The sequence below is a fragment of the Macrosteles quadrilineatus genome, unplaced genomic scaffold, assembly GCF_028750875.1.
Source record: "Macrosteles quadrilineatus isolate MER2022 unplaced genomic scaffold, UCM_ALF_1.0 Scaffold_2__2_contigs__length_208266976, whole genome shotgun sequence".
Classification (NCBI taxonomy): Eukaryota; Metazoa; Arthropoda; class Insecta; order Hemiptera; family Cicadellidae; genus Macrosteles; species Macrosteles quadrilineatus.
Genome location: NW_026542595.1, coordinates 146013749 through 146033327, shown reverse-complemented (window position 1 = coordinate 146033327; position 19579 = coordinate 146013749). Strand labels below are relative to the sequence as shown.

At 36.8% G+C, this 19579-nt stretch overlaps 1 protein-coding gene across 2 annotated transcripts in view; it reads right to left on the bottom strand.

The window, feature by feature from the left end:
* Positions 1 to 19579, bottom strand: part of LOC128983897 (uncharacterized) — a 138515-nt gene that overhangs the window by 8884 nt on the left and 110052 nt on the right. For both annotated transcript variants that reach the window (XM_054403153.1, XM_054403154.1), the window contains 3 exons: positions 2774 to 2946; positions 971 to 1052; positions 259 to 381 (listed from right to left, as the gene is read on the bottom strand). In XM_054403153.1, the coding sequence (XP_054259128.1) occupies positions 259 to 381; positions 971 to 1052; positions 2774 to 2946 (378 nt within the window). The remainder of the gene's footprint in view (positions 1 to 258; positions 382 to 970; positions 1053 to 2773; positions 2947 to 19579) is intronic.

Below are 19579 nucleotides of genomic sequence, written 5' to 3'. Positions count from 1 at the left end.
TGTAAATGGCCATGGTATAAATATAAGAAATAGAAATGGTAAAATATAGTAGGTAAGGACAGGACCGATTTAGTAAATGGGCCCTAAACAAAATAATTCCCCTTCGAGAAAGGAGGGGAGGGAGGGGGCGTAGTTATCTATCAGGCCCAGAGTGCATCAGCAAACTGCGAGCCTGGGAAAGGATTGAAGGCAGTAAAATAGACATGATACAGTTATGAATTTAACAATTTTTGAAAGTCCATCATCATAAACACTTACGTTGTTGCACCTGTTCCTTGTGGCTGTCTGCTTGTGAGCTGAGTAGGGATTGAGTTTCTTCCAGCCGCAACAAAACGTCCTTCTTCTCTTCCTCCGACCGACGATAACTCGCTTGGAACTCCTCTGTAAATTTAATGGTTGTTGAATGAAACAATTCATACCAAACAACTGAAATGAGAAAATAGCAAGTGCATAGCAAACTAAATCTGTATCGACAAATATCTTGATTTTATTTCAACTAATTATGTACGATATTTGTATAGAATGTTATTCAGAAGCTGTTATGGAAGCTATTTAGTTCTAATTACATGAAATTGGTAAAATGTTGGTAAAATTACTGTTTACTGAAATAATACTGTGAAGTAAATAGAAAGCTTTGAAAATTCCAGACTGGCATCTAAGCTATAGAAGATGTCAAAATATTGTAAGCCTACTTGGTTTCTAAGCATGCCAGTGCAAAAAAGTAACCAAAATCCAGAAAAAAAACAAGAAAATGCTAGATCAACATCACAAGTAAAATATTACTACCAGGTCTCATAATTTGAACATATTATAATAGAAATATATACTGAATAGTACTGTATTCCAATATTTTACAACATAATATGAGGAAACAAGCAAAACAATCACCGTATAGAAAAATAATTGTCCATAAGTCTGTTACAACAAATTGTCTGTGACAATTAATTGATTATCTTAATTTTTTACTCACCCATTTGGAGTTTGGTGTTCAGCCAATCTTCTCTCATTTTGCCCAAGTCCTTTTTCAGTTGAGGATTTGAAAATGCATCAAGCTGCAAAAAAAAATTATTTTATAATGATCACCACAATAATCATCAGTGTATCCCTTGACATAGATACTTAGGTAAATATTTATTTTGAGGTGTGCACTTTATTACAGAAATCGGCAAAAGAGCTGTGTTTATTTTTATGAAGTTTCTAAAAGTGTAAGCGTAATCTACGGCTTCTAGATCAGTTTTGGAGACGAGTCAGCTGGTTTGGAGCCAAGGTTGAAGTTTCATCTCAGCAGATTGAGATACTGAATTAGCAGTTGTAAAAGTTAAATCAGATGAGCTGAATCTCTTGTTATAAGTATTGTTCCATTTAGTATATCCATGCCAATCTGGCACTTGTCATTATAGTAAAGGACAGATCACGACACATTCATCATTAAGATTGTAAGGACTCACGACCAGGCAAAGTCATTCTTTAGAGTTTAGATAATGCTCAAATTACGTTTTAAAAAGAGCACTAATTGTATTAAGATTCAGTTACAATTACAGTTACATATCTAGGGATTTCACTTTAAAATTTATGTACTGTAAAATTAAAAAATGTGTTTAAAGAATGATTTAAATCACACTGACCACTCTAAATCTTCTTCTATAACAATGAACATTTTCATAAACCAATCCTATATTTGTTAAATGTAAGCGATTTTGATTCACCGTCATTTTCAGAAAACATTGCAAATTAGACTGGTTAACTGTAGACATAGATTAAAACTATAAACCAAAACCAGTACTAAAAAAATAAGAAAATACAGTACATCCTTATTCACCATTACAAATTAAAGACGATTTGAAACACAACAGTGTTACATTAAATCAATGCTGTAAAACCTCTTTAACAAGGGAACAAATGAGAGTAAATGTCACACTGACATTTCCTACCCTGCCTCTACAATTTACCATAACCCCTATTTTTAAGCCAGACCTGTAGGATTTAATAGCCAGTAGCAGGGATTCGGTAAACTCATGTTTAGTTTAAAGGCAACACCCTTTAGCCGCCACATGAAAAACATTGCATGTTAGAAGTGCCCAGAATGTTTCTTGCTAAAAACCTTAGAACTCTCCCGATTAGATGTCCCAGTAAGGTACAGAGGACATTTTCTTATCGACGAATGTGGAAATATACTTTTGCTGAGCAAGAGCTCGAGCGACGAATACTGTGATGAAATTCCTATTGCACAGGGAGCAGAGTCTTCCTCCACCGTAAGTGTTGCAGTACATGAGGGCGAGAGGGAAGGTGTCGGATGACCTTGACCTTGACTATGACCTTGACACCAGCGACTAGTGCTAGACACCAGTTAAATGTCCTATTGGATGTTTTCTCTGTACCTTACTTCTTTACGGAAGTCCCAGAATGATCAAATAGTGTCCAGAACTTGTTGGGAGGTTCCAAATTAGAATGTAGAGGGTATTGTAATATGGAACTTCCAAACACATTATAAACTATTTTTTTTCATTATGGGACTTACAAAGAAAAGTAAGGTAGAGAGAAAACATTCAAGTGTCTAGCACTAACGCTGGTGGGTAGGGTAAGGTCCAACACCGTTGGACGTTTTCAGAAAGCTCAATAACTTTACACAATTGGTTTCAGAATCCAGTTAATGGTTTCAAGTTAGAATCCTTCCAGATACAAGTAAATTTTCAATATCTAAAGGTTAGCTCACAACTGGACTCTGCATTGTCACATAATGGATGAAGGAGGAATTTTCAATTAAAAAACTTACGTCGTAGACGAGGTAGTTAAGTAGGACGCCCAATGCCTGGACTCCCTGCGCAGCGTGGCGCAGCTCCTTAGTGGCAACATCCAGCCGTACAGAGGGCAACGGCTGCGACACCGGTCGAGGCACCTCCACCTTGCCAACAGCGGCGACAGCATTGCAAGCCACACGATTGACATCTGCAACAAGCAACCGAACATGAATAAAGGATATTACATATCTTCATAGCAACGGCTCTTAGAACCCGCTCCATAGAAGAATAGCCATAACAAACAACATAATCTATTTAACGAGTTCAAATAAAAAATTCAAACAAAAAGAGGGTGCCAAAAATATAGGTAATATATGGATTGTATCAGTACGAGTGTAAGAGAAACCCTAAAAAGAAAATCTGAATGCAAAAACAAGCATGGCGAGTTTTGATTGCTGGTGTGTTGATTCTCAGAATACTAGGGGTAATATATTGAGTTTTGCTACTAATACAAAATTTCATGCTAGGCTATTGGGTTAAAACGTTGGCCCCGGTTAAGAGTAATGAGAAAGAAGGCACTGAAGGCAGTATTTTTGAGAACATAATTAGGCTTAAAAACCTCAAATTATATACCACCTTGACTATTCTTTGTTACAAGTCCTACAAACAAAACATTAATTCTTTTGTATTCTTTTTAATCAATAGAAAAATCTATTTTCATAAATATCAATCTTTCACTTGGAGATAAAGGAATTTTTATTTATTTATTTTGCATTCAGTGGACAACTAATGCATTAACTCTGTTTTTAAGTTTTCAGTATACAGTATATTTAAAATTCAATCCATGGTATGATTACACAAGACAATTTTGTTCTGGTGATCCAAAGACAACCTCGCTGAATTTAAGTTACAGACTTCTTAGGCCGGGGCCACACGACGCGGATCATCCGCGCGGACGATCCGCGCAAATGATCCGCGTGGTCCGACAACACATTGAATCAAATGAGAGTGGCCACACGGGGCGATCCTAAGCCGCCTGGGCGGATTGTCCGCGTCATGTCGCGGATTGTCCGCGCGATCATAAGCCGCGTTGGAGGGGATGACACACGTAGTCTTATGAGAGTGGCCACACGATACGGATTGTCCGCGCGGTTGGAGCTCATTTTTAAGCATTTGTAGTTGTTTTTTTGAGTTTGTGCTTGTGCGTTTCGGTTTATAGGTGTCGATACAGACAAATTAATAGAACTTGTTAAAGACAATTTGGGATTTATCATGTTGTTTTTCACGTTGTACATTTCTCATGAGTGTATCTTCCTTAGTTATATGTGGTCAAAGCAATTTCAGTAGCTCGTCAAACGATGCTATCTACATGCGATAGTAACAAAAAAAAACTCCGAACTATGGTTTCGCATGTGCTCGTAAAAGGTTTGGAACACAAATGGTTTATCAGTTATGAAAGGATGGACCCAATGATTTCGGTTAACCTTAGTGACCAGCTCACCACACGCTTCTAATGCACAAACTAACATAAGTGTTTCGTCCATGACTACAACGAGAACGAGTGAATTTAACCATTTTCTAATCTTACAGTACTTGTACTACGTAGGCTGGGAAACCTCAACCGGAAGCGGTTCATCCGCTCCGTGTGGCCGGGACATCGTCGCGCGGCTTATGATCGTACGATCATAAGCCGCGCGGACGATCCGCCACGTGTGGCCCCGGCCTTAAGGCTAGTACTCACTAGGACACCCGGTCGCTTATCAACCGGCGACCTGGTTGACGAGCGACTAAGTTGATGATTGAACGTTTTATTGCTGGGTGGTACACACTAGGATACCTAGCACTTTCAACCAAGCTGGAAATCAATCAAAATTTGGTGGGGATAGACAATTTGTTTTGTTCTGGTTCACGCTTAAGCCTATCAAAGTGTGAACCTCAATGACAACACCATGCCCCCGACGGAGAGGAAATAGCTGCCGAAGTTTTGATTATATTAAAAACTGTGGGAAGTAGAGAAGAAGAAAGAAATTGTTTAGTAGATTTTGGGTTAAAGGGTGGCTTTAAAGTAGACATAGTTACAGCCAGCCACATTGGCACTCCTACGAGCTTTTCGACTTAAAATCCTCAAGATTTTAAGAACTATTTACTTATGTCAGATGACAGTTTCCGTCATACTAAGCAACCAGTGACACCCGTGACACCTCACATAGAAAAAAAGGACGTCAGATTGAGATTTTAGCATGGTTTTGTTTCGTCAGTTCATTTTTCGTTGTACTGCGCATGCGCTAGCCGGCTTTAGTTGATCAACTTGGTCGCTGAAGCGTACACACTCTAGTTTTTTGAGAAATCTGATTGCCTGGCGATAAAATGGTTGATCGGAAACCCCCAGGTTTTCGATACATGTCCGAAAACCAAAAAGTGGCCTGGCAACCTACAAATCGCCGTCAACCAAATTGACAGACACGTACACACACGGCGATATTTGTGCAATTTGGTCGCTCGTCAACCAGATCGCCGGTTGATAAGCGACCGGGTGTCCTAGTGAGTACTAGCCTTTAGTCTCAGTATCATGACAAGTTGCACTTCCCACTTCCTGTCCTGCCTTATCACAGCTTTCTCTGCTCTCTCGCCTTGTATGGCGCACACACACAACTACACACTTGCACCAAGAATTACGTGCAATGTTTGTTCCATATACTGTAATAATGGTACCAACAACTACTTGGTAAATAGAAACTGATGTGTGAAAAGTAATCCAATGATCATTCACGTTTGGAAAATTAACTTATAATTTTTAATTTGCCAACGTTAGAGGCACCAATTTTAGGAAATTGTAGCTGTTAACGAGTTATACAATATTTCTGTTATCTAACAAATTTTAAGTTGAAACTCTATTTTTTTAGAGAGATAGAGAGAAATCATTGAGCAGTAAAGAGAATAGGCCTATAGGCTTCTGAAACGTAAACAAATAAAATAAAATCTATAAAATACAGTAACATGTAAAGTTGCCAAATTACTGATTTCCCTTGAACCCTAACACTGGCATGTTTTCATAACGTAGTTTTTGGAGGCAGATCATTAAATTGTAGGTTGAATCGCTGCAGATCTGTGCCAAAACAAAGTCTGCCGGCAGCTCCTGCTGGACATAGCCAGTGCGAGTTTAAATTTAGCTCGAGTGTTTTGATATACCGATTTGCTTGCGTCATGTTTACATCTTACCAACCTGTACCACTAAAACTACTGTTAGCCTTTTAGTGGCATGGCCATGTGCCAACAACATGATGAAAACGTATACTGAAAATGTTTAGTGATCTTTACTAATGTGTAGGCCTACATTGGGTACTGAAAACATTATATGAATAATGTTTTCAACAGTTCAACAAGTTCAACAGCTCAACAAAGGTAATTTATACTTGTAATGAATAATACAAGTATAAATTACCTTTGTTGACACCAAGCTGTTAAATACCGATATAAAATCAATCAGTATGCAGCGCGGTAATAAATTCCTAATAAAAAAAATTCAATAGTTAACAATGGTGAGATAAGAAACAATTTAAATACGTGCATTTTTGCAAGGACAATTTTCTTTGGAATCGTGTAAAATGTGTGAGTGTTCTATTTATTTTGCCAATAATGTTTGAATCCATAATACCAAAAACCGTACGCTTCTGACAAAGGTGTTCTTTTTTAATGCATGACTGACTTCCAATGCCTACGAGTTTCAAACAACAGCTTAAATCTAAAAATTATTAAAATGCTTAGGACGGTAAAAATATATTTTGAATGTTTTCCAAATTAATGTTAGATTATAGTTTATATAATCTCCTTTTGATTAATATTTAAGCTTTTTGGGCAACGGTTCTTAGTAACAATATCCGTAACGGCCACATGACTTATGAGTTTTCATGGATCTTTAAACTCATTAAACATAACAACAAACTTGTAGATTTTATCTGGGATATACTTCAAATCCATGTATCATTGAAGTATCCCGTAATGAAACGTCAAAACTAACACAACTATCCCTTTACTGATACATTATCCGAACCTTTTTAAAAAACTCGATGCTATCAAAACACGATCTCGAGTTCCTACGGTGATTCCTATGGGGACGATCTTTCTGTATGTGTGTTCAGATCTGTTATGACATTCAAACCTCGCACCACTGTCAGCCAATAAGGACATCCCTAGAGCAACGACACCGCCACTTCCGGTCATGCGGCCTAATTATGTTTCCGGCGAGGGTTGAATATAACTTGACACCTTCCTAGCATGATACATTTGACGTGGTGGGCTATGGCGATATCTTTGTGATTTTTACAGAGGCCGTTTTGAAATTAGATGCTGCCATGCTGCGTTTCTGTGTCTTCAGTAAGATCAACATTTTTATTTCCTTTCATGTAACATTCTGACGACTCGTTGAGTTCGTATGAAAATAGCTTAAATCGTCGCAATAAAGGGGATGATAAACAAGAGTTGCCAGTCAAGTTTTATAAGTAACCTACAAACCTATCAGATATTACCAAATATGGAAGAAGTCTCTCTTATTAACCCTTAATTCCATGCTTTTAACTTAAATATTTACAAGCAAAGATGTTATACGTTTAAGTCTGTGACTCTGCGGAGTAATTTAGCCTCAAACTATCAAGTAATTAGCCATGAAACTAGAACTACTGTAGAGTAGCCACGAACAAGTATTCGTCCAACAAAAATTATTTTCGTCTTTACCCAGTAAAGATACCGTAATCAGTAAAGAAAAAAAAATCACGAGTAAATTACGACTGAAAAGGAAAATTAAATGTCCAGTGGGAGAAGAGGGCAATATCAGTTGGAGTGAAATAACTATTCCGTTGGTAAAATTGGTTAACATTGTTATCATACATTAATATATCGACGGCTTGACAAAATTTGAGAATATCTTAGATAGATACTAGATAGGCCATCGCTGCAGTCATTACACAGTTTCTGGGAGACTCACTCTAAAGTCATATTGAGTTTGAGATGATCCTGAGCAGCGACCGAGAATCATTTCGCAACTTAAGCATTGAAAGGATGAACGAATCGAGTGAAAGGAGGTTAAGCGGAGAAGATTGCAGTGGAGAGTGTACAGAACATGACGGGGCTAGACTTAAGCTGGTTTAAATTGAGTGTGGCGGGTAACTGCACTTCCAACTAAATTACTAGAGAAAAGTGCATATAATTTTTATGATTAACAATTGAACGCTAAAATACTCATTTTCGTACCTGTAGTTGGTACTTCTGTATAGAATGGTGAAACATTCGACTAATGGTCTACTATATGGGTGGTTGATTCGTTATTGTGATTGCATGAATTTCGGAAGACCGCCGGTTCAATCCTGGGTAAAATCAATAGCTTTTGGTAGACAGCTGCTTTTACTATTGGGTGTTTAACAAATAAATGTTCCTGTCTAATTAATAAACAGCTGATGTTAGTCAGTGAGAAAGCTTGAAGCAATTTTTCAAGATACGCAAATTAAACAATTACAATACAGTAACTACAAGAAGTAAAATTCGAAAACATGGTTCAAAACGTATTTGTAAATTTTAAAAGTCCATAGTTACTTTTGCTGTTTTAGAAATATAAATCTGTAACAAATCTGAATATAACCACGAACTACTTTTTAACCCATTAATGCGAATGGTAAACAAATTCTAAGTTGTTCATTAACGCCTGTTGACTTTCAGTGTTGTTTGCAATCCAGAGATGTAAACATTGTAATCTAAACTGGAGGCGTGTTGGCGATTACATTGTTTACATAATCTACAGCACACAGATTTACTAAAATCTTATCAAAGTCTGTCTACAAAGACAGAAGCAACTTACCATTCTCATTCTCCGACAAAACAGTGACCATCTTCATTGGTTCGAATTAGGAATCTCACCCAAAACGTAACTCCTACATGATTCTACGCGGTGTTTCAGTTTCAGCAACTACGCGTAGGTTCGATTCTCGCGTACATTCCGCATTCCGCTGCGCGTAGCCACATTCCGGCGGCAAAGTTCACAGTGCCTCAGCATAATTGCTGAATGCTACTCATTGTATTTTTCAGTTCAGTAGTACTACGTACCTACTGTGTGGTAATGTCGTAAACTCTTGAATATACAAAGAGTTGTGAGTGAGAGTCCCTTCATTGAAATATCGCTGTTGAATCGTCTGATTGTGAATTGTTCCCCATACGTGATATCTTTAATTATATCGTGTTTTTAGCCTAACGCAATTAAAAAGTAATAAAGACCAAACCAACCAATTCCACCCGGTGAAAGGTTCCGTAATTATTTTAAAACTATATGTCAATTGGCTTGTACAGTACAATAATGATAATAAGGTTACATGTATATTGTATTGGTTTGACATAAATGCATGAGAAAGAGAAGCCTACAATGTCCTTATTTCAGAGCAGTGAATTAGAGTAATTTAACTTCATATAAATAGCGAATAAGACTGCTTGATTCCTAACGGGCATATAACTTACGCTGACGAATTCTACAAAACTTTATCGAACCCAACTAACTATGCTACAAAACATAATTTAGTAAAATCAGAGGAAAATGACAGTGTCGTTTTACGAACGTCGTTAGTTGCTTGAAGACAATTTTCGCCAAAACCTGCTGATTATTTACTAAAGTTGACTTAAACTGACCGAACTTCGTCAAAATTTTATTTCTTGATGGTAAACATTTAAATGTGAACTATCCAAATAACAATAAGTGAAAAAAATCAACAATAATGGAGGTAGGTAAAAATGTTACATTAAACTATGTTTTGTTTATACCTAACAGGACACGTTTATAGTTTATCAAAGTGCCAGTATCCATTGCCAGTACAGCAGTTAGCAGACCGCGTAAAACGTCATTTGGTCTAGCGCCAGGCTATTAGAACAACAATAACACTAATTTCCGTTACAAAAAGGTGTTTCCGGTATCGTTTTGAGGTGTGTTCTTCCGTTGTCTGTCCATCGTCGTACAACCATAGATAAAAGGAGTATAGACATGATAAAAGAGTATGTCTACTTCTTTTAATCTGTGGTACAACTGTGCGCCACGGCGGCACCAAAAATTGCGTTAACGATTGTTTCGTTGAAAAGCACTGAAATAATTACAATCAATACACAACACATGTACAAACACTTGATTTGGGCGGTTTGTTGGATGATAAGTGTGTTTGCTTGTCGATTAGGTGTATTTGAGAACAGCTGATAAAACAAAAAAAATGTTAAATGCTGATGGGTTAATTAAGAATCTTTTTGTGAGTTTTCCTAGTGGGCAAACTGAACTATTAATTTCCACGATGTCTACTGTTTTTGGTCAATTAACTAATAAATAATAAAATATACAATTTCTTGATAATTTGAACTGAAATTTAATGGTGTTGAATAAAAATCAACTAAACGCTTATTTGATGGTTAAGATGGTTAAGATAAACTAGACAGAAAACAAGAAACTTGTATAACTACGTTATAGCTTGTTAAACGTAAAATAATACAACCTACTAAACAAACATTTCTTCCTGGCGGTATATCAAATTGGACGAATACATAAGTTATATACTCTTCCTTGATAACGGTAATTTTTTTTAATAAAGGAAAGCACCACGTAAAAATCAAAACTAACTTTACCTATCCCAACCATGTAACAGATATTTTTACAAAAAAAAAATATTTCAAACTATTATAAACAGCACCTACGTAACTTTAAATACACAATAATTCTCATTGTATCGATGGGTAACATTACAACCTAACCACTTAAAACCTTAATGGTAAAATTGAGTAGCCTGCCTAGTAAAGTATAAAATGGTTGAATTTGTTGGTTTCGAAATTTAAAAAATAACAATATAACGTGAATACTTGCGACGGATCACGTACAACTATTTGTACTACAAAACACACTTTACGAGCGTTCACGCCACAAAACCCGGCGGCTTCACCGGCGAACACATACACAACACAACTGACTAGAGACTGGACTTGTCAATGGAGGGGATATCACTTTGGCACTGGCCCGCGCAAGCCGACAAGTTAATCTAACCAGCTGATTGTTGAATCAGCTGTTTGTAGACATCACTTCGCCCATTTTGACAATAATCTATCTATTACTTATTTAATACGCAAGCAGGATTTTTGTGACAATTACTCCTCCGAAACTACTAAACCGATTGACATGTTTTTGGTGTCATTGGAAAGAGCGTAACGTGAAGTTGTGCAGGAAACTTTCTTTTTAGGTGAATAATTAGAGAGTGAGGCCCTGGGGCCCTTTAAAGTTTTGTATTTGTCCATAAGATTAACATGGGAAACAAAATTTGTTATGGAACTCCAGCTGTTGTCAGAAATTAAAAGTGAAATATTTATTGATGGTATCCATGGTAACAATGAACAAACCCACAAAATTTAAGAATGTAAACAAGCAGAACTAACTGTGAAATTAATTTTGATTTCACAATTCCACACAGCTGGTCCAAATATATTAAATACTGCATGATTATTTGAACAGGAACGGTATGGATCATAAACATGAATAAAATATGTCACTCGCCTGAATTTAAACCATTGATTAAATGGAACTGTCAAACTACATATATGTTGATGTCATTAGTATTGGATTCTTTCAGTTACGTATTTGTTGACCGAGTCTGTCCAATATTTTTGAGCTGCTGTAATAATATTTTACAGGAAATAACTGTTATATAAATTCATGGATATAAGTAATAATTTAGATTCTACAATCATTACTGTTATTAAAATGTGTATCCGCAACAAACCTTCAGACTAAGCGAATTTTCATTTACCTGGCTTAATTTCTACAAAGATATTCCCTGAAAATTTTCATTTTTTTCCTATTTAAATAACATTAAGTTAATTTTAATCTGGTTTAATTTTTACTTAGGTTTGCTACTACAGGGAAGGTAGGTGTGTTTTTGTTTAAATGTTGATAGCTAAGTATGATTGTTATTGGTTTGCAAATCCTGTAATACTTTACAATTGCTCGAATTCGAGCAACATGTGCACTAGTAATAATAAAACCAGCTCCCTGAAATCACGTGAAATGAATGGACCGACTGGACAATATGCGAAACGGAAAATTTATAAATATTTTGATTGGATATCCTTAGGATTTTCGTCATGGAATTTTACGTTTACGGCTAATACTGTATGAACAAATTTAAAGGTATCGGTAAATAATGAGCCACGGGTTTATGCATATCTCTGGATTACGTCGTAACTTAAATCCCTGCTGTATCACAAAATATTAAGAGAGTTTCCAAATGTCCAAGTTTCTTAATGTACGAGACTGCAGCGTCCGTATAAAAAAAAAAAAACACAAATCAAATTATCAGTGAGAAAATACTGTACTGAAGTCTCATAATGTTCAACAATTTTAGACAGATGGACTTTGGCAATGTTATGAGACTAGAACATACTTCTGGATACTATGTACTACAAAATATTGGTTGTGGACAAAAGACGACTATTTAACTGTCTTGGAGATTAAAATACTCTACTAAGTTATAAGCCTATTTTCATTGGTTAAGTTAAATCCAATATATAGATAGAGATCATCAATATTTATCAAACGATTTGTCTTGTCTATTCGTCAACAAAATTGTACAACCACGGCGTGCCCCTGCGTAAAGCCAATCCCTCTGTTTGGGCGGCAAATTTACATTTTAAACACAACCTGTAGCTGGGGACGCTCCCGTGGGCGGTTCGGATGTTTCGGCTCTCTAGTCGCTTTGTAAAGCACTTTACGACAGCGGAGGAGGTCTGATTATACGCGGCGAGAGTTAATTTTACAAACGTACGACTCCAAACTGAAAAACTGAATTTATGTCGTAACACCAAACAAATGACGACATCGTCTGGTTAACTTCTACCTTGCTAGGAGGTTCTTTGTTTGGTACACATTTTAGGTAAGGTGACCGTTTTGTTTTGGGATGGTTTTCAAAGGGTATGTGACGTTAGTTTTATACACCTAACTATCGACTTCCTAAAAAAACTTAGTAATTCATATTCAATTTAAAAGTCAGATTAACATTAATCTATTCTTTATTTTCAACTTTATTAACTTAAGTGTTGAGTTCCCAAACCCACATTAGGTAGTTTAACAGCAACAACGTGTGAAATGCGTTTTTAAACCATACCTACTGAAAACAATAATCGCTGTAAATATTCACCATCTCGGCTTAAAAATTCCATGACAGTTAAAGATCTACGTAGGTTCCACTGCGACCAATTGATCGTTTTATTAGCTTTTATTGAGATGAACACTCTTTGAACAAACCCATTAAAATGTTAATTGACGCTAAGACTACGAAAGATTAACACAATTTAAAGCTCCAATTCTGAACTTCCCAGCTATTTCTATCACATATTTTATAGTCCCTTGTTTGTTGATATTTATTTCTCTCAAGTACATCTATCCGAAAACGTTGTTCAACCTCCTCAACAACAACTGATCATCGCGTTTACCTTAACCTCACCAAACCCAGAGTCCCAAACCCAACGAGACTCACCCTTCGTCTTCCTAGATGACCGAAAGGACGCGAAGACGGAGCTCCTGCGAGTCCTTGACGTCCTGGGCCGAAAGTCCTGAAGGTCCTCGGTCCTGGTGGTCTGGACGGAGTACGCACTTGGGTATGACTGCAGACTGGATTTGCTGCCGAAAAACGCGGCAATCTTGGACAAAGTTCCCACCATTTTTGGCTAGTTTTCTGCACTAAGTCCCGATAGGTGATCCTATAATCCCGACTGTACCGAATCCTAAGGTCATAGTTGATTTAGTCACTCGGAGCTATGAGACGCCACGATCTCCCGCACACCCTCGATGGAATGTTCCGTGTCCATTGTGTCTAACATACTGCAACTGTAGACTGTAGACCTCCGCCTACAAGTGTACTTTCTAGTGACCTTTCACTTTCATTCAATCCCCCCTCTATTTCGCCCCGCATAAATTACCAACCCGGTTTGAACCCGGTGGTTATTTAGCGGGTTATGCGAGTTGGCTTGAAGAACAATATTAGAACCTGACTGTGAGAAATACTACGGGTTATTGGGATACCAAAAGATACAGTCCTAACACACGTTAAATATCCTATAAAACAACTAATAATGTATTTTCAATATTTAGGAAAGTTCAATCAAGTAGTATAGTCCTCTTTTCTAAAATTTACTCTTTGAACACATTTCAATTAACATATCAATTACAGGTAAGAATTTCAAGTTCCATTTTTACTCTGGTTTTAAACAAAAGTGCTTATCCAAATTTAAATATTTTTATTATTACCAGAGAGCTTTTAGTACAGGAGTTTTTCAAAACATAGAAAATACCCTTAAATTGAGGTCCGTCCTTTTTGTATTCCTAAATACGTATGAATCTACTGTTTTACAGGCGAGGGTTGCTCCGAACGTCATAGCTAAAAGCCTGTGTTCATTGGTTTTTTACATAGGTCTCATGCATATAAGTTCCACACGGCGCACTTTAATTAATTGACAAAAATCTTAATTGTTTTGTCCAAATCGAATTGTATTATAGTTATGTAGTTGTTATAGTTATATTTTAAGTTTTTCGAATTTTTGTACAATAGTACATAATGTTTTGCGTGTTCACACCCCGCAAGCTTTTAAATTAATTGTCCACGAATAAGCTATTAAGTAATGTGTAATGTAATAACAATTAAGAAGGGTTCCAAGTAACAATTGGTCGTGGATATGACGAATTTCCCACGTTCCACTCTCCCATAACTCTCTTGTGAGAGTTACATCATTGGGACGCTGGTATTGAAGTCGATCACACATTAGACACGGAACAGGAGACTGGAACAGTCTGACAATATGTGCAATATCCACACCAAAGGGATTGGGACAGAACGAGAACATAAAAATAATGTTACTAATGTAAAAATAAGTGTTAGATATTTTATTGAATTGAAAACATTAAAAATGTGTTCATTGTTTGAAAAAGTAGTTTTTTAAACGGAGAAAATTCTGGTAGAAAATTTAAAAAATTGTAAATTTAAAATTGTCATGCAATTCTTATTGAGAATATTGTAAAATGTTGTAGTTTGCTAGTTTATGGATATATTTTGATCAAACTTGGCAAATTTATTCATTTTACACTAAGGTATTATTTTACTAAAAACCACACTTTATTAGTTTCCTTATACCAGCAAACCTAGGTAATCGTTAAACATAATGTCATTTAAATAGATTTAATTAAAAAATAAATTAGGACAAATGGAAATTTGCTTATTTGGCAGGTTTGCTGCGGCGGGGGTATTTAAATACGCTGTGGTTACGGACAAAATGTTGTGATTTAATAAGAGTGTATATGTAAAACTCGTATCCGACTGTGTATTCAATGTATTTCTTATACCATTATAGTTTATGCATTCGCAACTAAAACTAAACCACACTCGTTCGTTTTAAATATAAATCAAGAAATACGCCATAGAATAAAGAGAAAGTAACTCTCTTTACTATCTGGATAAAACAACACTTTACACTTTACACACAACCACACAATTAAAACGTGTTAAAATTACTACATACTCTGGATGTCACTTAAATACTCCCTCCTACATACCCAAGTAATTAGGTATACTAGAGACGGCTATGGGTAAACACAAGTATATCACACCCCACACCACACCACTAGCACACCCACACCGAGTTCTACAAGTTGTACAAGCGGACGGACATAACCTCAAATAAACAAATGCGCAGGTGAAATGGCGAGTCGCGGTCTGCACTTTGGCGCGAACGCAACAGCTGTGCGAGGAATGTGGGTCAGCTGTTTGAGGTTAGCCCGCCACCAGCGACCAGCGGTCCGATCAGACTGAGTACTATATCAAATGAACCGTGTCCGTTACTCCGTCAAGACGTGCGATTGACAGGGGAAGTGCAGCTTTGTATGCAACAAGCGCCGTCCGACTGGCGGGAATGGTAAAGTGGATGTGCAACAGGTTTGTAGATATAAGTGGCACAACGACGAGGAACTGTTTGTTTATAATTTATAATTTATAATTTATAACTTATAATTTATAATTTATAATTTATAACTTATAATTTATAATTTATAATTTATAATTTATAATTTATAATTTATAATTGTTTATAATTTCATCGATACAGTACAATTTAAATGTGTACAATCCACAGCTACACAATGAAGAGATTCCATTGTAGTTTGGAGACAAAAGGTTCATCTAACTTAATCAACAATATCCCACAATGAGCCCAGTATGGCAGCCATAATATTACTGTCTGATGATAAGGCTGAAATAGTTCTGCGTTATTCCAATTAAAACACCCCTTGAGAAAATATATTTCTCAATATATATTTAATACTGTATGGACAGAGTAAATGTTACTCGTTTTGTACTTAAGTCATTTTTTATTGGGTCAAAGTGAGTCATCCTGAACTTAATGTTTTGTTTCAAAAATTTCCGAAAATCACGAATTCATAAAGGAGGAGGTTAGAGTTATTTTAATGTCCAAAACCAGATGTCAACTTTCTATTCCATGTACAGTTTTTATAAGATCGGGCTCATATTATTTCATCGGTATGTTATCTAAATATTCATTCGTTTGGTAAAAATGTCGATATTAAGTTTATAAAAAAGTACCACTGTTCACATTTGTTTTGAATTAGTTCTGACGTGTACGTCAGCATGACAATAATTGAAATTCTTCAGTAGCTATCAAAATATTTTTCAGACACATCGAATCAACCCCCTTCCCTAGAACCACGACTTTGTCGGATCCATACTGTAAATACAACCCCCCCTCCCTAACCATAATATTATACATCACACAATCGTCCACACAGATCGTAACTTTCTTGATAGCGATAAAGATCTGAAAACGTTCGCAATCAATCGCGAACGAGTTGCTAAATTGAATTCCAAGTCGTGCATAATCCCACGGGCGATAATTACAGCGCCGCATTGCGAACCTGGCCGCTCACCTGCCGCGCACATTACAGCGCATGCCTAGTGCGTTACCGGCGTTACCGCGCATGCGCTGTACACATCGCCATAAACCGGTTGTCGGCGTGATAGGTTGTGAGAACGTAGATAGGCCGCCCACTGCGATGTACGTAGGTTTCGATTAGCAATACAATTGTTGGCGTTTGTCTTGTTTAAAGCTCGTTCCTATGATAATGACTTCACGTTACAGGTTGTCACTTCTCCAAGGCGATAACTCCCAAACGCATTACGACGATTCAACTCGCAGTTAGTGTTGCACGCTAAATGTAATGTGAGAATTAGTAGTTAACAGAGTTGGCAAAGGGAAATAGTCAAGTTGAGTGGTTAAATTGTTCGTTTTTCAGAGGGTGGCCGGTTTCATAATGACAAAAGTCAGTAGCTTTTTTATGATTCAAAACTTTTCCTTGACCATTGACTATTAGATACTGAAGTTACAAACTATTTACACTACGCGTATGCTGTATGCATTGTGTGATGTATATGAGTTCTGTATCGTTGGTAACTGACAAAGCCACCGGTGCACAAGAGCACAAGGCGTCTATTTCATTCTATGATTCTACCCTCTCTACTCATTTCAGTTTGGACTACTATACAACTTGTATAGCTGGTTTTATGAACTAATCAATTATAAAAACTATCCTAATTGGTGACAGCTCTTTTTGCCTATTTCCTATCAATATTTTGCATAATAATATCAACAAGATTGACAAAGGTTGAGACAGGGATGAACAAGTTAGTTCAGTATTGGAAACCCCAATTTTTATTCGGCATTTACTTCTAGTCTGATTGAATGTGGTGTTTTAAATGTAAATCTTACTGTAACTGATGGTTTGCTTGGATTAACTATAGACAGATATTTTATTTGTATTGCACATTATTACAGCATCTAGTACCGCAATGCATTATGCATTTTTGATGCAAGCTGATGGATTGCATTACGTAAGTGGTAAAGAACAACAGGTGTTAACATAGCTAATCAGTCTCCCACGTCCACATGGGAACACTTTCTACTAGGATTTATCCCGATGTGAGACGGTGAGACGTCAACGTGGGAATCGCGGTGGGAAACAGGAACATTCCAGGAAACGCTAATTACAACAGAGTACATTTCAAAGAAATAAACGTCTGAGCAGACAAACAAAAGAAACTGATGTAAGGGCGTATTGAAGGACTAAAGGGGCAATAAACCTTATTTTCAGGAAACAACCTCTTCTTCTAAAGAATTTATTGTGTTTTACCCGAATTATAATAATGTACAAATCGCTCCATTGGAAAATTGAAAGCTACATGAATTTAGGATACGCGCAGTACAGTGCAATCGATCACGTTTTTGCAGTAGAAATTGCAAGAAAATTATCGTCTGCTAGACTGACAGAGACGTGCGATCTTGCGAGGATGAAAATGTAGAAAATGTATTTTCAGTTTCCAATGGATAGCACTATTTTGTTACCAAGATTGTTATTACGGCCCGAACACTTCTTCCAAGTGCATTTAAGCTCAGTACAGTAGCCATACTATTCATACTAATTGGTAGGAGATGCAAGCATTGCTCCGAATGGAAATTATATTTCCGTTTCAGAGTAGTGTCTTTCTGAGCAATACGTTTCGGAGATACGGATCCTAATCGTACACATACATGCGGAGCGAAAGCTGAGTGTGGCTTGGCGTAACGTGATAGTTGGCAAAATTATGTTTAAAACATTTTATTTCATAATACCGTACTGTAACTACAAAATGTGACAAATTCAGGCTCAGTAACGTTGGTTAACTAAGCGTGTTCGGAGCAGTTTTTTCTCTGCTCGGCATATCCTGCAGATCCATAAACCGTGAGTTGTCTGTGGTTAGACGACTGATCTGGTTCAAGCAGAGGGCGAGAAGGAAAGTGACACTGATGTTCAAGCACCGGAGAATCTCCAACTACAATCAACATCCCAACAGACAACATCCCAGCAGACAACAGACAGACAACAAGCGATGGACGAGGAAGGGCGAGGTGTAACGGATGTCCGGACGTTGGACACGGTATTTCCACGAGCGGCGGATTGAAAGTAATTCAATCGATCATTCACGGCGAACTCACAACAATATGGAACAATACCCCCGTGGCAGCAAACCTGCGTACTAAGACAATTTCTTGTTGCTTTATTGACGTTCTACTCGAGCATACCACTACTGAACCTTGTCTTATATGATAGTGACGTACACTCTTAGTACGAACGCATATGCAGAGTGATTACAGTACAAAGACGTTCATAAAAGAAAATGTACACATGTCCAAGCTCAGTATGAATGCCATCGGACCAATGAACACTTAATGGCTACGAGGCAATCAAAACAATACAAACATATTGCATTCATTTTGTTTCATTGAGGATGACGGGGCGAAAGAACGTATTGTACAGTAGTGCGTTTAGCCACAGACTACAGATAGAGTAACGCTACTATAGGTTCAGTATTTTAAATATTTTGGTACTTCACATTTTACAAGAACTGAATTGTGCAAAAATGCATTTAACAACTTTTAACATTGAAATAATAGGCCTACAACTATTTTATGGGATTCTTTCTTCTCGTTTGATTGAAAATTGTGTTTCCTTCAAGACAAACTTACTGTAATTGAAGGTAAGGTAAAATCCCAGATTTAGGAGTATTTTGGGGGATTTTTTTTCTATTTGGTTAAGTTGACCTGCAGTTATACCCAACGATATAAACGTTATACCATGAGAATCGAAGCCATTATTTTTGTGTAAAAGACACCTTCTTATAAAAGTACGAATTTATGTTAAGAATATCTAGATGAACGTGTTTGTTATAAGAGTTTTTCCGCTTTTG